The 22439-nt window shown below is 38.9% G+C and overlaps 1 protein-coding gene across 2 annotated transcripts in view; it reads right to left on the bottom strand.

Moving 5' to 3' along the window:
* The window catches only part of Pou6f2 (POU class 6 homeobox 2), a 382578-nt gene that overhangs the window by 246840 nt on the left and 113299 nt on the right, over positions 1–22439 (bottom strand). For both annotated transcript variants that reach the window (XM_021180807.1, XM_021180808.2), the window contains exons 2-3: positions 17163–17254; positions 13613–13841 (exon numbers count right to left, since the gene is read on the bottom strand). In XM_021180807.1, the coding sequence (XP_021036466.1) occupies positions 13613–13841; positions 17163–17254 (321 nt within the window). The remainder of the gene's footprint in view (positions 1–13612; positions 13842–17162; positions 17255–22439) is intronic.

Here is a 22439-nt window from a genome sequence, read left to right on the forward strand (position 1 = left end):
TCATCTTATGGACAGCACTCAAGCATCTGTAAATGCTTCTTAAGGGAGCTTCCTTAGGGATCCCAGAAATAGTGACCCAGAGATACTGAAGGGTGAATGTATCATACTGTTTATTTTTTCCTCTTTGTGGTATGTGTGTGTGTGTTTGTATGTTTGAGTTTCTTTTACATAATTGCATTAAAGTATGCATTTTAAACTTCCATTGTTTTATTGTTATCTTCTCTATCCACAAAATGGAACCAACAACACTTTTAATGGGAGTTTTCCATGAAGCTTTTTCGGACTTTAACCCCATCAGCAATTTTGTACCCAAACATCTTTCTTTAGTATTTCCAAGTTAGTGCACTAATAAATCATACACTTACTTTTTACTTTCATTTGAACAATTAAAGTGTATTGTGCATACATTGAAAACCCCTTTCTGTTCAGATCCTGCATATTTATGTGACCACCATTATGGATAGAAGAGAGCGGTACATCTGCCTCTGGATTCCCTTGTCTCCTTTATTTTTAACTGCCACACCATACCCAGAAACTACCAAATCTACTCTGGTTCCTACAATTTTTCTTTTCTTGAATATTAAATAATCAAGGGGAAAATGAGAAAAAATGGAAGAGATTTTTAACTGGGGAGAGGATACGGAGGGCTGGAAACATGTAAGTATATCTATATCTATATTTATATATCTTTGTGAGTTTGTGTGTGTGTGTGTATAATTTAAATGAACTTAGGCCAGCTATAGACTATCTAATAAATACTCCAGTACCAGGAAAAATCCCTTTTTTTGAGTTGTTGCTTAGCAGGGTTCAGGAGATTCCCAGGACAATATAGGCCACTGCTGTTGCCTTTGATTGCATCCTGGAAATTTAAGGTAAGTTCCTATTGCTGAAAAAAAGCCAAACATGCACTTCAAACAAAGGATTCAGGATTCAAGCTGGATCTGAGCAGAAAGCCTCCTCCTTGGGGACTAGCTTCCACAGTACCAGAGGGTGTTATACAAGTTGATAAGGGAGAAAAGGCAAATAACCATCCTATCCTGGTGTGACACTTAAGTCACACTCCACACACAGGAAATCATGGTACTGGAAAGCTAGCCAACTACCAATGCTTAACAAGGCCATACATCTTAGAAGAGAATCTACTACTGCCAATTTCCTAAATGAGCCTAGTTCTTAAATGCATTTTAAATATTGATATTTATACCCACAGGTAATCGTCACTCTCACCCCTCACCAAGGAAGTTTCTTTTTGTAGCAGATAGAAGCCATTACAGGAATCCACAACTGGTCAAAATGCAGGGAATAATTGACCACAGGGTGCCCATGATACATCTGCAGCACAATCCATGCACCCAAGACCCAGAGAATATCACAGAAGAGAGGATAGAAAGGTTCTGAGAGCCAGAAGACAAGAAAGTCTGCTGAAAGGTTGTATCTTTCAGACACAGAGCTACATATCCAACATAGTCTCAAAAATATGGCTGCCCAAAGAAGACCTGAACAATGACATCATCAACCTGACATTTCGGTCGTGATGGGACAGTATCACCATCCATAGATGAAGAGCTATAGGAATCCAAGGAAAGCTGAGAGAGCTAGATAAGTCTTCTTGAGAGATGACTTATCCACAATTTTAAAGGCTGATACAAAGAAATCAGCCCTAAAAAGATAGAAATACAAGCAACACTAAACAGACTCGGCAGGATGCATCTATCTATCTATCTATCTATCTATCTATCTATCTATCTATCTATCTATCTATTCAGTTATAATTAAAGAACAAGAGGCCATGGATTTGAGATGGACCTAGAATTGTGGGGATGTAAAAGGGTAAGAAGAAAGAAAGAGAGAGAGGGAGGAAATGATGCAATGATATAGTTATATTTTAATTTAAAAATAAAATATATGTTTTAAAGGGAGAATACTAATTTCATAAGTGCTAACTTGCTATTTTAAGTACTTTCTAATTCTTTTGAGATACCATTGAATTTTATATTCATTGTTTGAATTCTATAACTTTAAGTAGTTATTGATGTCCATGTGTTCCATGGAGCCTCCATATGGTTCATACAGCCTTCTGTGTTCATCTAATGGAACTTTGGAGCCTCAGTGTTGCAGGAATTTTAAGATTACTATCTCAGTCAGGGTCTGTATTACTTCACAATTCTTCATGACCAAAAAGCAAGATAGGGAGAAAAGGGTTTATTCAGCTTATACTTCCACATTGCTGTTTATCACCAAAAGAAGTCAGGACAGGAACTCTCACAGGGTAGGAACTTTGGAGGTAGAAGTGGATGCAGAAGCCATGGATGAATGCTGCTTACTGGCTTGCTTTCCCTGGCTTGCTTAGCTTGCTTTTCTTATAGAATCCAAGACTACTAGCCCAGGGATGGCACTACCCATAATGGGCTAGGCCCTCTGCCCTTGATCATTAATTGAGAAAATGTCTTACAGCTGGATCTCATGGAGGCACATCCTCAAGGGAGGCTCCTTTCTCTGTGATAACTCCAGCTTGTGTCAAGTTGCCACACAAAACCAGCCAGTACATCCACACAAGTCAAATGTCTTTGCAGCTATTGGAATGATGAGCTCTCTGTAATGCAGCTTACAACCACAGGCTCCCCTTCATCTCTTTTAGGCTTGTCTTCTCCATCTGCCATTACTCTGGTAGCATGCTTGATCAAGTGACTTCCATGGTCAAGAGGACTAGAAGTGATGTTCAGGACAACCCTGGCAAAGCTCAGTGAGCAATGGGGTTCTGTCATTCTCTGTTCCTTCCCAAACAATGAGAATAGCACTTTTGGGAGATGGGCTGCCTTTTCAGTTTGAACCTGAGAGTTGAGCTGGTAGGCTATATAGCAGAGTTCCTGCTCACCTGAAGACAACACATAATCAGAAATGAACAAAGAAACATACATGGGTTGTTGGATGACACTAGGCTTTTCTTGTTTGCTAATTTAGCATAGCTTAATGAAAGCTAAATAATAATGACATCTTATCCTTTAAGTTGTTCAACATTTCTGTGTTCCAGATTCATGGAATTGTTCTTAGTTCTTAGAACTTCATCTGGGTACACTCTTTCCTAGTTGTATAACTCTTCAGGTTTTCTGTGCAATGTAGAGGCCATGACTTATTAACCTATACATTTCACTTCTATCTTTGCCTCACTTCACCTGCTTTATTCTACTGATGGGAAATATGTACATTTTACTGTGCCTTAGAGATTGTTTATGGTGATCACTATATCCCAAGTTTAGATCATAATCCATTATACCATGTGTTATAATTTGAATGAGAAATGTCCCCTACAGGATCATGTGGTTGAACACCTGACCCCCAGCTATTCTGGAAGATTATAAAACTCTTAGGAGCCATGTTCTATCAAGAGAACATGGTTTGCTGGAAGACGGGGAGTATGGGTGGAAGACAGGAGGCTTTAGTGTTACACAAATTTCTGGCTACACAAATTCTTCTGTTTCCTGACATTGAGTCTGATATAATTAGCTACCTTCTCTCCTAGTTGTCCTTGCCTCAAATTGTTCCTGTCACCATGCCTTCCTTGCTGTGGTGGACTCTCTCTTTCCTCAAACTCTAAGCCTGACACATATTTACTCTTGAAGGTTGTTTCTTGTCAGGTATTTGGTCACAGCACCTGTCTTACATTTCTATTATTGTGATAAAATACCATGACCAGGGAAACTTGTAAAATACCATGTTTATTTGGACTTACAGTTACAGATGGTAAGAGTTCATGGTGGCAAAGCATAAATGATGGTAAGAAGATAAGAGCTCACATCTGAATTTCCAGGTACCTAACAGATAGGATAATGACAAGAGGCTCAAGTCTCAAAGCTCACTCCTGGAGTACACTTCCTCCAAAGTAGCCATAACTCCTCCAATGAGGCCACACCCCCTAATCCTCCTCAAGCAGTTCCACTAATTGTGCAGTAAGAATACAAATATCTGAGCCTATTGGGATCATTTCCATTCAAGCCATCAAAGCCACATTGAAGGTTACAATTTCAAAAAACATTTTATAAATAAACAAGTAAGCTTTGTGTTAGTGAAAAACAAAACCAGATTTTTTATATGTTTTTCATCAAACTAGTATTCTTTTTTTTTTTTTTTTTTTTTTACTATATGATTCAAACTATTTAACCTAATATAGTGTTTGTTCTGGCTTCTAGAGCCATGTCTTAGTCTGGATTTCTCTTTTTCTAAGGTTTTTGGTCTGTTATAATTCTTATATTATTATTAGAAACATTAAACTCTCAGGATTACTATTACAAGTGCAAACACATATCTTTGAAAATGTAACACAATGATATTGATGTTAAATATGCCCACCTATAACATATCAGATCTATGATTCCCATTCTTGTTTTGTTTTGTTTTTGTTTTTGTTTTTGTTTTTTGTTTTTGTTGTTGTTGTTGTTTTGAGACAGGGTTTCTCTGAATAGCCCTGGCTATCATGGAACTCACTCTGTAGATCAGGCTGGCCTCGAACTCAGAAATTCACCTGCCTCTGCCTCCCAAGTGCTGGGATTAAAGGCATGCGCCACCACGCCCGATTATGATTCCAATTCTTATGTTCAAGAGAAAAAGCACACAAAATCCTTCACTACTGCCCTCATCTTTTCTCTTTATTCTGATTCTTTGACAATTTGACTTGAGCAAGAGAGATCTTCATAGACGTGATATATCCTGTTCTTCTCATGTCTCCTCTAAACTAAGGGATTTTTGCTTCTCTCTACTTGACTAACCCCTAGTGATTCTTTAATATTTATTGACCTATTTATCAGCTTCCATCTATCCACCTACCCACCCATCCAACCTTGAACACCTCTGATAGGTGATTCAGTAATGTCCTCCATTCTTGGGTAATGTCATTGAACTAAATATTGTTGATATTCACAGAGATTTCATTCTGGGAACAGAGTCAGATGCAAACAAGGAATGTTTATATTTTCCAAAGCCAAGGATCACAAATGCTGATGCTGTTGCTCCCAGGGAGTTGGCCTGCTTGAAAACGAAGAAATGAAAATACTTTAGAGAGCTTTATAGAGAGCAAGTTTTTAATGGGTAAAGGAATAAAGAAAGCAGAAATGGGGATGGTCAAACTGAGAGTGGTTGAAAAGGACAGAGGTTTTCAGGCAAAGACCACAGTGTGTTCAGAGTCTTGGGAGATGAGTGTATTTTTAAAAGCCCAGGATTTCCTCACCCTGACATTGGCTAAATTGTAAGAGAAGGTGTGGCAGAAAAGAAACTAAATATATTAGACTTGAGATTTTCGTCTTGGAAAAACTGGCACATGGAGCTGGCTGGAAACAAATGGATCAGAGAGAATGTTTTAACCCTTGGAATCGTGAGGCAATCCTTCCGCTGCAAAGCTTCTGTGAGGCATACACAAATAGCTTTTACATTCTCTTTAAAGAAAATCTTTATCATATGTTGTCAAGACAGATGACCGACAGGGTGGGACTGTAGAGCTTGGACCATGAGTTGAGGAGAGCAGTGGCCAAGCATGCATCCCTGGAAGGCCTTGTGGTGGTTGGTATAGTCAACTTGGGTGAATTAGCATCACCTAGAAGACATTCCATTAGAATGGGCATTCCATCAGAACACTTCTAGAGATCATTAGCTATTAGGAAAGATCTGCCCTCCATTAAATTGTACCTTACAAGGGGATTCAAGGTGAAAAGCAGTGATAATTGCTGCCATTGTGACTTCTTTCTGAAGGGAGTATATAGCTTCTGCTGACATCAGACTCCAGCTTCTTTGGTTTACTAATTTGGAATCAACACTAGTAGCTCTCCAGAGAATTTACAGGCTTGCAGCACTGAATTGAGACCCCTGAGAATCTAGCTTCTTGGACTGAGAAGCTACTAGGATAGCTTCCTCTCCAGAGAGTAGGAGGCCTTGTGTTGATCTTTGTAAGTCTATCATATAAAACAGTCTAATGAATCCTCTGTTTATATCTTTCATTTGTGTGTGTGTGTGTGTGTGTGTGTGTGTACTCTATTGGTTCTGTTATTCCAAAGAACCTTGACTAATATAACTCCAACCAAAGATCTTAGCTTGGGTTCAGTGGATTGGATTTCAATAGTATCTACATAACTGGGATGTTGGAATGACTGTGGCAAAACAGATGTGGTATAGTGTAATGTTGAAAAGCTTCTTTGAAATGACACAAAAGAGGACACACACACACATATAGTAGATGAATATCAGAGACATCATGCTGAGTTTAAAAGAATACACAATATGAATCTATAGTTCTGGAACAGAAAACACTAATGTATACCTAAGCTAGAGCTACCAGATTAGACAGAAAGGACTGACTGAAAGGGGTAACAAGGGAATTTTAGTGGAATAATGGAATGTTTTATTTGTTAACTGCAGTAGATGCACACTTCAAGGTTGTATACTATCATCACAGCTCATTGAAAGGAACTATGTATTTTACTGCATGCAGTATAGCCTAGTTAAGACAGTGCTATCACAAACAAAAAGGTAATGCAATACAACTCACAAAAAGCATCCATGAATTCTTTGTCATGTACAGATACTAGTTTGGGGAATATTATAGGTGGAATATAGCTTGTTCACCAAAGATTCTTGGATGGAAGTTTGCTCTCTACCTGGTGGTTTTGGAGTGGTGTGAATGTTAATAGATGAAAAGGTAATACTAGAAGACAATCAGGTGATGGAGAGCATCATCATCAGAAGCAACTCAACTTCTTCACCTGAGACCAAACCTACAAACCCACCAAATTTCAGTCATTGAATCTCCCCAACTGTGAGCAAAGGAAACTTGTTCATCAGGCAGCCAGCATCTGTGATTCTCTTATAGCAACACAAACTCAACTAACTCAGGGAGTCAGAGAAAAGCAGGGCAGGGTTCCTGTCAGAGCCAAGGACAGGAAAACCGTCTTTGACCTGATTTTTTTTACTTTAAACTTGTCTTGAATCTAATTGCTTTTTCATGTTCATGTTAAGCTGCAATCTCTAATGTCTTTTTGGTCATTAATTTAAATGTTTTGCCTGACTTAACTGGAGTGTTCACACTTCGATATAAATCTCCTTCATGGCACATTTCCATTTGTGTTGCCCACAGTGATTAGTGGGTCACTGTGGTCTGTGCTGTAAGAACAAGTCACTAGCCCAACTCTTCTGTCCTAATAGTCCCTCTCTGCTGTTCCATTAACACCTTTACTGTGGTTGTCACTGACATCCACCCTGTATACCCTTATGTTTCCATTTTCTGCCTGAGTTTAGGCAAAATAAGACTCAACACATTTGTATGAGTTCCAGGCAGGAGATTTCACATTGCCATTTCAACTAATTGATTCTTTCTTGAGTAACTCAGTGCTATTTTTAGCACAGTATCTGCTTCACAAAGGAATCAGTGAAAGGGAAGATGATGACTTTTAAAGGAGTTTTAAAAATCACGTGACACAGAACACACTTAAGTCATTTTCTTTCTTCCAGATTTATTGTCACTACTCATCTCCTTTCACAGTTGTGGGTTTGATTACATCCACATGGAATGTAAGTCCTACGACCATCCCACAAGAGATCTAGCAAGTTCTCTTAGCATGCTTGCTCAGATTCCATACACTCTGTGGTGGTTTGAAGATGCTTTGTCCATGAGAAGTGGCAGTATCAGGAGATATGGCACTATTGTAGGAGGCTTGGCCTTGATAGAGGAAGTGTGTCACGCTGTAGGTGGGCTTTGAGGACTCCAGTGCTCAAGCTCCACCCACTGTAGAAGAGTCAGTCTTCTCCTGGCTGCCTTCAGATCAATGTATCAAGATGTAGAACCCTTGGCTCCTTCTCCAGCTCTGCCCTATGTAGCACTCTAGGCTCTGGTTGTCTCCATTCCACTGTTACTGCTGTTCTTTGTGGTCATTTCATCATACTGCCATATCCAATTTACTTGTCTTCGGCTACAACTAGGCTTTACCAATAGCCTCTCATAGTCTTTCTTCATGGTCCCAAGCTCAACTTCTTTGCATGACCCCTTCATTCCTGGCCATCGTGTTGTTCTTTTAAATTATCAGTAGCTTTCTCTTTTCTAATTCCATTGCTGCCTAAGCTTGGCTGTCTTGGAACATGCTCTGTAGACTGACTTTAAACTGAGAGATCTGCTGAGTTTGGGGACTATAGGCATGTACCACTCCACCTGGACCTAAGCTTTTCTCTACATGTAACTTTCTCTGCCCTGGGATGGCTCTGAGCTTGTTTCTCTCTCCTAGAATTAAAGGCATCCCTGGGCTTAAATGTTTCATGTCCACTATGTCTCAAGATCCAGTTTAAAGTGTGAGTCATTTCTTGTCAAGATCCAGATCAAAAGCATGTATCTTCCAGCCTAAGGATTCTGATCACAGGTGTCCCCTCCATTTCTGGATCATAGTTTATTTCAGAGGAAAAAACTAAATGAAAACAATGATCAGGTAATAACACCTAACATGCTACAATGGTCCATGGGAAGTGGCATTATTGGAGGAGGTGTGGATTTGGGGGCTTGGTAAAGCAATGGAAAGCTCTAAGTAGGGCTTAATGAGCCACGCTGTAGAAACACAGAAGACAGGTTTCCTGAGGGTGTTTTGAACTGTGTGGCCAGCTTACAGTTTCAGAAGTTCAGTCCATTATCATCATGGCAGGAAACATGGTAGCATCCAGGAAGACTCAGTGTTGGAGAAACAGTAAAGAGTTCTTGACCGGAAGGCAGCCAAAGGAAGATTGGCTCTTCTATAATGAGCGGAGCCTGAGCACTACTAGGAGCCTTCAAAGCCCACCTACACAGTGACATGCTTCTTCTAACAAGGCCACACCTCCTAATAATGCCACTTTCCGTGGGCCAAGCATAGTCAAACCACCACACATTCTAATACACATTGAGTAAGAATGAACACATCAGCATGGAGCCAGTTAATCTCCCACTTGGCTAGTGAGTCTACAAGGTAATCCATAATAAAAGCATCCCTTCCTAACAGGCAATTTCCTTCTTGGATAATCTAAAATTTTAATAAATGCAAAAGAAAGGCTATATGCACAAATGGAGGTTGACAGTGGCACAAAGTTCCCTATAGCTATGTGAGTTGGAAACTGGACAACAAATGAACCTAAGTTGCAATAGAAAAATGGCCTGAAGGGAGCAGGAAAAGATGAAAACGGGGTTCTTAGTCATTCTGGGCAAGGAGGATAGACACTTGCTGCTGTATATATGATATCTATTCAGCTAGCCTCCTCATGGCTACTTTTATTCCCTGAGACGCAGACCTCAGTATGGGCTGAAATGAGATTAGCCTACAGGGCTAGTCCTGGGCTCTTACATAATGTACCTCATTCTCATGACCTTTGTAATCAATACAGTACCAGTGATATGATGGGTGTGAATCTCTTTCTGGAGACGAAAGATCTACTGAAAGAAGGAAAAAAAAAGACCTGTAGGCCTTGCGGATGCATTTCCTGCTGGCTCAAGTTATCTTTATGGGCAATGTAAAGATTTTTCTGGACAAAAATCTTAGGGCAGACAGTTCAGTAACACTCTAATTAAACAAGAACATTGCTTCCCTTGGCCTTTGGAACCCAAACGTAGTGACAGAAGCAAATATACCTTGGGTTGATATTCTCACCTGGGGATCTGGCATGGGGAAAAATGCAGTAGAGTTCATGAGGGCACTATTTGGCCACATAGGCTGCTCAAAATTTGGCAAAGGAGCCTCTGGCTGTGTTAGGGTTGCTGTGGCTTGAATGCTTGTGTTCCTCCCACATCTGTACTAAAACCGAATTCCCCAAGGATTGGTATAAATAAGGGCCTCTGGAAATTGGTTAGAGCAGAACACTGGTGTCCGTACAAATGAAAACCCAAAGTGCCCGTGAGGACTCAGGAGACAAGCAACAGTGAATGAGGGGTGAGCCTCTGTTACAACTAAATTTGATGCCTCGACCTTAGACTTCTAGAATCATGAGAAAAAAAGTCTACTGTTTGTTACTCACCAAGTCTATGGTATTTTTGTTTTAGCAACCCAAATCGACCAAAACTGGGGTGAAGTGAGGAGCTGCCAACTGGAGATGAAAAAGTGTCTTAAATTTGAATGTATACAAGAAATCATCTATGGAAAATTGTAAAACTGCAGATTCCATTCAGGGACCTGCTGAAGTCAGATATTCTGAGTTTTCAACTTTCCAGATGCTATCTGGTATTTCCTTCTGAAGGGGAGATTGTCTAGTGAAGCACTGTCTGAATCTCGAAGGGCCATTTCCAATGCTGCGTCTCCTCACCAGAACTCATCACAATGCCTGTGTGCATTATGAACTCCTCTGAGAACTATGCTATGCTACTTGATGGGAGATGTAAAAGAATAAGCTCTCAATCACATTAATATAAAGGAAAATATTTGGAAATTTATACCTGAGTTCCAAGCCATTAAGAAACTGATGTTGACACTTGTTTTTTATCTTCTTAGCAAATCTATAGCTTTTGAATTAAATGAAGAGCAGAGGGGGGATTGGACAAGAAAGCTAGAAAATTATTAGAGAAAGTTCTTGTTGGTTAAGTTAATTTATCAACTGAAAAGGGGAGAGAAGGAACTACCTAGATCTATGTGAGGCATATAAGATTAGGAACTTCATTTGGACTAGGTGTGTTACACTTAAAGGCCTTGCTCTCGTTCTCACTCCTCAAATCACTGGGAAAGCAGGTGTCTCTTACGGATGAACAGGCTTATTAGTCATTTAAAAACACTAAAAACCTTGGGCTGAAGTCAGCATGTTTATCATGTGAAGAGTGGGTTCTGCAAGGGGAACAGCTTTTTAGCCTTTATACTAGCTTATGCCCATAGAAATGTGTATACAGATTTATTCTAATGTGTTCATTGTCAAGGCCACCGCTTTTGAGAAAAGTTATAAGCTGAGGACATTAGAACTGTCATCTTCATCTCAAAGTTGACCAAACTTTTAAAGACAATTTTGTTTGCTTCCAGCCATCTGTTCACTCTCCCACATGACAGTAGCTTCTGCAATGTGGTAGAACTCAGGAAGCTTGCCCACCACGAGTATTGCCTAGGAGCACCACAGACTGTAGAGCAATGGTTCTCCACATTCCCTAATTCTATGACCCTTTAATACAGTTCCTCAGGTTGTGCTGATCCCCATCTATAAAATAACTTTCATAACTAATTTATAACTAATTTTGCTACTGCTAATGAATTATAATATAAATATTTTTGAAGATAGAGGTTTGCCAAAAGGGTTGTGTTCCATACGTTGAGAACCATTGATGTAGAATGTCACCTAATCATGCTAAGGTCAGCTTTGGGCTGGGTGCTGGTGAACTGATTTAAAGGTGATGTCTGACATTGCTATTCAAGTAGTGCTCATTAACTGCCATTGATTGAAGTCACTATGAACATAAGAAACTTTCTTCTTCTTATCCTTACCATCCTTGGATTCCTCACAGGATACTAAACCATTCCTGTTTTCCTGGAAATTCCCTTATTTAACACTGAAGGTATGCTATGTCTTGGGAAATATCTTAGTTTCCAAAAAACCAGGAGGGTTCCATCTTTGGTTAGTGAATTCTAGGTGTTAAGAAATCGTGTACGGATATGCAAGAATCAAAAAAGTCTAAATAAACCCAGAGTAGAACTTCCTTGTCTAGTGTTGATTTGGATCTTAAATAAGAGGAAGTTTCAGATGGGTAGCTAAACTCACCGATACAGCTTGATATTAAGGCAAATGAGGGAACCTTTCCCCAACTCAGCTGACATATAGCTGGGAGGTTTCACATAAGTGAATTCACCATTTCCCTTTCAGGACCACTGACATCTTAAAGATGACTTCAAAGGGAGAAGTGTTTGGTTCCAATTCTGTGTCTGGCATGACCTTGTCTAAGAATGCAAATATACTTAAGGTGATACCGGTTGGAACATTTGCCAAAGGGACCAAAGGATAAAGAAGCTCATGCCTTCCACTGTCCCCACTGACTCATCCAGGCCACATCCAGGCCACAACATGCTGGGTTGACATGGGAACAACAGAGCCAAGAAGTCAAGGTCTAAATCCTAAACTCATACTTTAACCTAACATCTGAACAAAATGGAGAAAGCCTTGCTACACCACAGGCCAGCACTGACTTTAAACCCCTAGGCTAACAGGCACTAAAATCCCAGCCCTGACCTACAATGAAAGTATAAAAAGACTTCTCTCCTTCAGTCTGACTTTGGAGCCCATCTTAACCAAGCAGAATTAATTCACAGCCCAGGAGCTCCACAAGCTGATGTTTATTTATAATATTCAATATTCCCATAAGCACACATGTTCCAAATGGAAGGGTGCATTTTGATAATGCCTGTTTCTTCATTAAGATTTCATCATCCACCTACATTAAGAAGCCAGGCCCCACACTTTGTTACTTTTGCTTTTACCTTGTGTATTCCTGCTTTATTTGCTTAATCTCAAGTTCTTGGCTTCCCAGGCACTCAAATTTGAAACAAGCAAAGTTCATGCATTAGTGTATCCTGAGCATGCATGATTTATGAATGGCAAGGTACTTGGCACAATTTAATGGTATAAGAGAGACTTTGTTTTAAACATTAAAATGAAAGTTAAGACGTAGCAACAATGGTGGGATATCAGAACACATAGAGTGCATGGAGGGTCAAGGGTCATTAGTTCTTGGTTGTCCTTTAGTGTATATTAGTGTGACATTCTAACCAGTTTGATAAGTCAAATAAACACCGACCACTTAACCAATTTAAAAGTAATTTGAATTGTTATTCTGAGGACTTATTCAGACAAACCTTCATCCTGTAAAACAAAATAACTGCTTACATTTACATAAGTGAAGAAGTCAAACTATTTTCAGTAACCTCAGAGTAGATAGCTGGGTTTTTTGTTGTTGGTTGTTTTGTTGTTGTTGTTGTTGTTTGGTTAGTTTGGTTTGGTAGGAGACATAATATTCTTATTCAGAACAGTTTTCACTATAATTATTTTTTCTTTGGTGAATAATTTGGAAATCAACCAGTGTTGATGGTATCAAACTTTTAAAGAAAAGTTAAACTTTTCAAAATATACAGAATAACTTCTCCAATAAAATTACAGTATACCTTCTACTAAAAACTCAAATAATATACTTTTTAACACTTATATCAGTAGCAAAATAATCATTAAGTTCATCCTCAAATGATACTTTGTATTTGTAGTGTCCCAACCACTAACACAGATGTAAATAACCTCCAAACTTGCCTTGTTTGTGGGAAAATTGAAGATCTTGTCAGATTACAACTGTGTCTTCAAATAACAACACAGTGATTCCACATTTAAATGATGGTGTGTCCCACAATGATCTTGCTTCTATAAGTGCTTCTAAAGGGCCTGAAAGGCTTTGGTGTTCATGAGAAATAATGCAGGTTGATAAAACCAAGGCTTGAGCCAGCGTATAAACAACTGGAAATGCAGCTTTCTGCAGAAGCCTTTCGCCTCCTTCATGGCAGAAGCAACCCTAAACCACATTCCCCACTCAGTGCGCATTTTTTTTTTGGTCCATTTTAGAAAACTCATCCCATGAATAGAACATCACCCAGCATCTGGGCATGATGGTTACCTTGTAGATTTTGCAATGGCAGAGTCATAATGCCTCCAGCTGCAGCTGCTGCTACCAGCCCTTGGATGTTTGTGAGATTTGCGGTGGGCAGTGTGAGGACCAGGCCTTGCTGACCACCTAGCTGTCCCGCCATGTTGAATGGGATGAGGATAGGCTGGTTGAGGGCTGGGGGGCCTCCGGGCATCACCCCGGCCACAGCAGAGGCTAACTGCTGTGCCGTCAGAAGAGGCTGCAAGACAAAAGAAAGCTGGCTCACTTTCTATCAGAACAAGACATGGCCTTTCAGAGCACAATCCCTCCATCATATCAGGTCAGAAAGTTCCTAAGAAGTGGAAAAGAAGCGTACCCCATCCGAGAAGGGAAGTGTATGAGGAGGAAATTACATTTTGACATTATGTTTCACTAATTTCTTTGAAAAAAATTTCAATTTCTTTTAGAATCTCTGTGGAGCTTTAATACCCTTTGAAGAAATACTGTACCTTTACATATTGCAAATTGAGTTGAAATTTCATTTGATCTTGTTTTGCATATATTTAAAGTACTCAGTTAATTTATTCTATATTGTCCCAGAAAGAAGTCATTGATATTGATAGGGTTTTTATTACATTTGGGTTCAAAAGGTTTTTAAGTATTACATTAACAAATACAGTGTAAAAGATTTTCTTGATGCTAGGCCTTTAGTGATGCCTTCCTACACCTCTGTGGCTGGAGGGCATGGATACTAGCAGAATCCTTTGGAAAGCAACTGGAAATACATGCATATGAGGAATGGTAAATATTTGTGTCCCCATTTGACTCAGAATATATTCTAAGATGTAACTTCATGATAGAATTCAAAGGAAAAAGAGAGCAATGCAAGAAATTATACAATACACTTTAAATCACATAAATGTTGAAGCAGTTCATGTTATAATGCCATCCTGATGAGACACTGTCTAGTCATCAAAATGGCTTATTTAGGTTCCTATTTAGGAAAGTTAAAAAAAACTGTTTTCTGGGGGACTAGAGAGATGGCTCAGTGGTTAAGAACACTCACTGCTTTTCCAAAGGTCCTGAGTTCAAGTCCTAGCACTCACATGACAGCTCACGATTGTCTGATGCTATCTTTTGGTATGCAGATGTACATGCAGAAAAATACATGTATGTGTATATACACACACAAATAAATAAACAGACAGACATACAGATAGATAGATAGATAAATAGTACATGTATGTGCATACACACATAAATAAATAAATAGATAAATAATACATGTATGTGTATATACACACACAAATAAATAAACAGACAGACATACAGATAGATAGATAGATAAATAGTACATGTATGTGCATACACACATAAATAAATAAATAGATAAATAATACATGTATGTGTATATAAATAAATAAATAAAATGTTACTGACATGAAAATAAATAAGATAGTAAATGAGTGGTTGCTATTAAAATAGCATAAGTATATCTAAAAGTTCTCTATATGTATATATGTATAATGCCAAGTTCTAAAATAGAATAGAAATAAAATACTTATACTTTAAGATCAAATGCTAAAAAGTCCCTTTCTGTTAATTCTTTCTTACTCTTCCCCCAAATAAGATGTTACTATATATACCATGAGTATGTCCAGTCTTGATTTTATGGTAACGATTTGGTATGAAAGGCAGCAGTAGAGCACAAATCTTGTTTGAGTCCTGGGCTAGGGTCTTCACTGGAGGAACATACTAAGATTTTAGTTCTAGATGGCTATATGCCAGCAAAGGCCATTTGACCTTAGAGTCTTTAAACCAGGGCATCTTGCAGAAGCTAGGGAATAAAATATAATCCCACAGCTTTCCTCTACAGGATTCAAAATGAAACTTTATGTAGAACTGACTTTCCTTTTGATGGAACATAGAAAAAGTATTTAAATACAGACAGATTATAATCACCAGGCTCTATTGTGATGTTGCAATTATCCCAGGAATGGGACTTTGAGAGTTTTATAGTTTGCTGGAATTTCCATATCTTGTGCCTGGAGAAGTCAAGTTTAAGACCAGATAGACTGTTCCAGAGTCATCTTTCTTTACCCTCCTTCTCCCATACAAGGAGCAGATTCAGAGACATAGGGTTTCTGCATTTGAAGAATGATGGTAAGAGTGGGTGCATCCCCTGTCCATCCCTCTAGAGTACCCTAAAGATCCTTGCAAAGGAAGCTCTGGGCCCTCTAGAGTACCCTCCAGATCCTTGCAAAGGAAGCTCCGGGCTCCCAATGGATTTGTTTACTTTACAAATTCACACCAATAACTTTGCCTCTCCTTTTAAAAAATACAAAATTACTCTAAAGAACAATCATTAGACTTGGGGAATAATAGTGAAATTGTAGCCTGGTTCCAAGGTTCCTAGTAAGGTAAGCAGCCAACTGATATGATACTTCAAGGGAAGATATGTAGTAGCTCTCACATTGTACACAGGTTTGGAGGCTTGACAGGCAAAATTTTAAGATTGGATTTTGGGCTTAAGATAGGGTATGGCTGCTCCTGGTTGTTACAGAGCAGTGCTTCTTCACTGCCTGAGTCTGTCATTCTACTAAGAATTAGAATATTGAAACATGTTAGGAATCCTGTGCTTCCAGGCATATCTGTGCACACACATAGGCAAAACATGAGGGCCTGGCACAAGGAAGTCAATGGTTCAAGTTTTATGAGCTCTCTCTAGGTCTGTCTTCCATTAGACACTGACCATTCTTCATGTCTATCAATATGAAATGGTTTGGGCTCTGAGGTGGATGATGGGACCTAAGGCCATTGAAAGATTTCATGGTGACTAGAGTGTCAAGTCTGATCGAAGCTTTGCACTTGGGCAAGTGCTCCTTGTACTGAAAGTGGTTCATTTCCAGGAACAACAGGAACAGCAATGGGGAGGGGAACACCCAGATATTTCGCTCCATAAAAGCAAGATGAACTCTGAAAGTTTCACAGGAGATGGCAGAGGTTAAAGAAAGCCCAGCCTTTTATAATTGTGTTCTACATCTCCATATAACCCACGCCAGGCTGGAAAAAACAAATATTGGACTTTAAAAAATAATGAATGTATTTCTTTATTAATGCAAGAGCTATGCGTGATGTACAGTATTGTCAAACCCAATAAGCTGAACTAGCATTAAAATTGCATTAACTTTTTTATATTAAATCACATCTTGTATTTCAAAAATGGCTATAGTAAGGTTGAAATAACTTAATTTTCTTCACACTCCAGTCATTAAAGTTTTACTTTCGAGAAAACTGCATGTTAGCCCACAGCCTAGATGGAGAAGGTTTTAAAGGGAAAAAAAACCATTTCCACATGATTAAAACCTTCCTTTCCTTTAAGAAGAGACTTTTGCAAACACATATTTTCTTGAGAGTACTTAATAAATAATGTAGTCATATAGCTTCCCATACAAGAATTTATCACCATCTTTGCCCTGTTGAAGTTAATTGGATTTAACTCATTATTATTTATTTGGTTATTTATATGGTAAAACCATCTTAAATGCAGCCTAATGCAAAACAGTTGAAAGATACTGACCTGTGGCCCAACTGGAAAGGTGGGATGGGTCTGACAGGCCTGGTGCTGGTCAGGAGTTCCTGGATCTGGTAGGACTGTGTTTCCTCTGGCCCCTAGAATTCAAATGAGAAAAGTTCCCTTAGTATAAAGTCCAGCCTGGGGACAACATATTTCTGTGATGTCATAGGACAGACACTAAGGAATAGATGTTTGTGAAAGAGTAACTCTTCAATAGTTTTCAAATCACTTGACAATGGCAGAGAATGATACAATGGTACATTCAGGATGACCAATGTCAACAGGAGGTAGAAAGAACAGACAGTAGAAAAAGGTATACTGTCATACACACACACACACACATATATATATATATATATATATATATATATATATATATACCAAAAATCTTAACATTAGACATCAGTTTGGAAAGCATATTCCAGTTCAATGTGTGTATGTGCACATGCACTCATGCATGTGTATGAAACTGTGTGTGTTATGCAGAGGTGAGTAATAGTTAAGCTAACTGTCCAAAGCCTTATTACAATCTCAGGCAGAGAAAAAGAAATGTCTCACCATCAATTCACAGAGACCCACATCTGTAGGCACTGAGCACATCATATTCCCCAGCTGAGATCCCGTTGGATTCCTAGCACTTTGACAGCACATCTCTAAGGCCTTGGGGTATTGTCTGTATGCTTGTGTGCTTTGTTTCAGGGCAAACCTCAGTGTTTAAGATGATGGTGGAAGCAATAACTACTTAAATAAAAAATAAACAACACAATGGGAGCCATTTCTGAAGTGTCCCCAGTGAACGCTCCTGTTTTCTTGGAGTTCCTAATGGAGTGGCTGAAATCCAGTCCCTATCAAGCCTGAACAAGATCCACTTTCCAGGTGATTTTCCTATAAATAGCAAGTGGAAGAGATTTCAAACTCTGTTTACTGGCATGCTGTGGCCAACCAATGAAAAAAAGATATGATTCTGTCATGCTTATAAATTTTAAAGAAGGTATTATTGGCTCATTTAAAACAAATTCTTCTATATAGTCTCCTAAGGGACAGACTTATAAATAATGGAAATGTGGAAAAAATACTTCAGCACATTAAGCTACAAATAAAATTGACTGCTACATATTATTCAATTGACTTCTATCTCCACAGTGATGTGTCAATCATAATAGCATTTTATAATAGGATTAAGTAATAAATGTGCAAAGCCATTATACAGAAATTTGAAAATCTGATTAATTTGTAATTTTTTGTGCAGAAAGTCAGGAATGGACATTGCTTGGGGAATACTTACAAGTATTCTATTGAAATTTCTAAATTGATTTGGAGCAAACTAATAAAAAACATAGACTTGCTGACATTTTATAAACTGAATTCTGTCAAGATATGTTTGGCATTATAATGATCACTGTCATCTAATAACAAGAGTTAAAGGACATATTAGAAGATACCAGAAGATACCAACAATCCCCATGTATGCAAAAGAACTTTCCTCTAAATTTTTCACGTGGTTTATTTATTATGTTTGAAAGCCAGGGCATGTTAAGCTAGACAGCGCTTTATGTAATATAAACCTCATGATCTCCACTCAGCTCTCAAATAGTGATTTTGGTCAAATATTAAGATTAGGCTAATTTGCAAATGGCTAAAATATTGATGGTTAGAAAAACATGGCTTGCTTCCTTAAGTTTATCAGGCCTAGACTTTTAGACCAAACTCTGAAACAAAAGTTTTACCACATACAGAAAAGTAGAAAGTCCTTTAAAACAACTAAATATACACCTTGCCATTAAAATGTTTTATAGCAAGACAGGCCCCTTTGTATCATGTTTTGTTCATGTGTTCAGAACCCACTTCTTCTTCTGTTCTCAACAGATCCCATTGCAGTGCTGAGGACTGATCGCATCCAGGCACTGTGCTAACAGAAGTGTATGTCTGTTCTCTATATCTCTATACAGATTACATTTGCTTATATATATATATATATATATATATATATATATATTTTGGTGCTCTGAGATCCTAACTGGTACACAGCAGCTTGTTCTGAGAATGGCTATTCTCAAAAACCATGTTAAACACAATCTTGGCCAATTCCACACAATTTCATGTGTAAAATGACGTATTTCACAGGCTCTAGAGGAGATTATGTATGCTTCTCTGCTTGGATCAAAAAGCAATGTTTCTTCTTAATGTGCATCTCCATTTTCCCCAAACGCAGGTATCACTCTTAACCTTGTAGGACCATAACCTAATCTGTTGGAAGGCAGTTCCTATACAGAGGCCTTCCTGTACAACCAGAGGGGAATCCCGCAGTCAGAATGAGTAAAAAAAAGCATTGGCTAAAGGTTTTAGTGATTTGAAACAATACTTACTGTATGACAGCAGAGAATTTGAGGTTAGGTATTTCCATGGCATATCAAGCAAGCATAAACATGGGTTGAGCAGGTATTCTGTTGAGGTTTGGTCTGTTGCAATATAATGCAATACTAAGTATGGGCTGGGGTTGGGGTCCAGACCTGGTTGTCCCTGATAAGAGAGTCCAAGAGTCCACAGGTAGACCCAAATGAGGCTCTGTGACCTTGCCTCAAGTTATTTCTGATTGATGAATAAAGATGCCCATGAATAAATACAGCCTATAGCTGGGCAGAATTGAGATAGGCAAGGCTTGGTCTTCCCGGCCTTGGAGTCAGAGGAGACCACAAGGAGAGAGAGAAGAAGGTGGACAGAGGAGAAAAATGCCATGAGTTAGGAGTCAAGAAAGCATGGCCATTTGCAGTTAAGAGCAGCTCAGATGAAAAATAGTAAGTCATAACTCGGGATCATATCTGCCCAGCTATAGTGCTGATTGCAGCGTATTGTAAATAATAAAAGTTGTGTGTCTTTTATCTGGGAACTAAATGACCAAACTCGGGGTAGAAGACCCAGATTGAGATGAAATATTTCCTAAAGTGTGTGTTTTGACCAGGAAGCCTAGGAAACACAGTATACCACTGGAGACCAGGAGTTCCAAAGTAGCCCTCTGTAGTGAATGGTTCATGCTTTAAAACTTTTGTAGTTAGCAAATGCTAAATGTTAAAAACAATAATGTGTTTTGTGATGTTTTCCTAAAAATGCAATGTGCTTTGATTATATTCACCCCACTTCACTTCTTTCTCTTCTCCTCCGTCCTCTGTTCCCTCATCCTCTTGCTGCTTGTCCTCGTTTGACTGTGAGTTCAGCATATCATACACACTTGGTGACTATTCAGTCAATACGAATAGAGGATTGGCTTGAGAGAAATGTTGCCATCCACTTGATGACTTACTACTGTTTAGCATAAACCTTGGGAATATCTTTCAATTATTAGCTTACTGACAAGTTCTGTTTCAATCCCAAATGACATATATAGCATGTATCTAGAATGTCCCTACAGCCTATGTTAAAAGCCTTGTGGTCTACCTATGACAGGATGAGGAAGTGGTAGAATGTTTGTTTGTTTGTTTGTTTGTTTACCTTTTCAGGGTTTATTCATCTGCTAATGTCCAGTCTCCATCTAGACAAAGACAATTAGAAGACAACCAGTTGCTTTTCCATGATCAATTCCATATGAATAACCAAAAGATTCCTCCTCAACGCTTTTTCATGTTTTAATAAGAAGCTATAAATAAATAAAGCTTTAAAGCTCCTGGGTTCAAGTGAAACAGTTCCAGTTCTCACGTTGGCTGGACAGTTCTGTGGTTCCTGCCTCCCACTCTAGGAGAGGGTGTCTGCAGGGCTGCAGGGTGCCTCGGGACTGGATTATTAGCTTGTGTTTGCATGGCCTTTCAGCCCCAAGGAGTGCCCCTGTAGACAGAATCCTTGGAGTTGGAGGGACGGGGAATCACCCCATTCTGAGATGCTGTATCAGGAAGCTGTGCCCCAAAGCAGGTAGCCTGAGCCCTAGGCAGGGGTGGGCAGTTGAGGGAATGAGGATGCCTCAACCTGGCGCTGGTTTGAGATGGGAGGGAATATTTGTCAAATGCAGCAAAGATTGAGAAGAGACCTGTGCTTCGGTGTGAGTCAGGATGGCAGTGAGTACTTTAAAACATATTCCAGTATGTATAGAACAGATCCAAATTCAGGTCATGTACACAGAAGGTTGTGAAGGGTATGTGGAACTGGGGTGTTCCTGACCGAAGTGGCAGTAACCAACATGACCTGTAAAAGATCTCAGGGTTTCCCCAAATGCCCCAGGCTCCCTGAACATTTATGGAGGACGGACAAGCAGAAGGAAGCTGAACCGTATTGGGAACGCCCTTGTAAAGGATGGTGGGATGCTGGTAACTTCCTCATGCTCTCTTTGTTTTCTGGCCACCATAATTCTGGTATTTGTGGGGGCCAGTCTATGATATGCTGCCTTGCTGAGGTCCCCAAACAAAGGAGCAAACTGGTTATTGGCTGAAAGCTCTAAAACAATAAGCCAAAATGTACCTTCCCTATCAGGTTCTTTGCCACAGTAACAAAAACCTGCCTGGACAGATATAGGAAGCAGTTTGGTATAAAAATTAAAGGCAAGGTTTCTTACAGTTTAAACACAACCAGGTTTAAATTTAAATCTTCCCCCTTACTAGGAGTGTGGATTTGGAATTGTTTTCCAATTACTTATTCATCAGCTTTCTCTTATGAAAGTCAGGGATGATGACAGAACCTCCTTCACAGGTTGGCTGCTGTGAGTGCCATATAGATAACATCCATGTAAATTCACCGAAACCCTGCAAGTTTGCTATATCAATGCTACATCTGTCGATTATTATACCTTAACAATGTTTATATTTAAAGTAATATTTCATATTATTTAATTTGTTTATAATGTTCAACCATATGTTTATAAACATAAAGCCAACTAATACATATTCCAATCTCTATGTGTGCAGACCTTGGAAATATCTTATACACAGCCAATGGTATTCACTGACCTTAATTATGTACTGTGCACCATAAGATCCATGTTTGGAATGGAATTCAGGAGTTGGGTCTCTCAGAGCTCACAAAATGTGATGTTTACAAGTAGTCTTCCCCCAGTATCCAGAGAGCTATTTTACAGACCCTTGTAGATACCAAAATCTGAGGATATTCAAATCTCTTATCTCAATCTGCAGAACATCTACACATAACCTATACATATTCTCTTATTTGCTTTAAATTACTCCCAGATTACTCATAATGTTGATGCAATGAGCATGCTAAGTAAATTTTATGTTATATTGTTTAAGGAGTTACGACAACAAAAAAGTTTATATATGTTTAAGAGTTTCCCAAATAGTTTCA

This window comes from Mus caroli, chromosome 13 (assembly GCF_900094665.2).
Source record: "Mus caroli chromosome 13, CAROLI_EIJ_v1.1, whole genome shotgun sequence".
Taxonomy (NCBI): domain Eukaryota; kingdom Metazoa; phylum Chordata; class Mammalia; order Rodentia; family Muridae; genus Mus; species Mus caroli.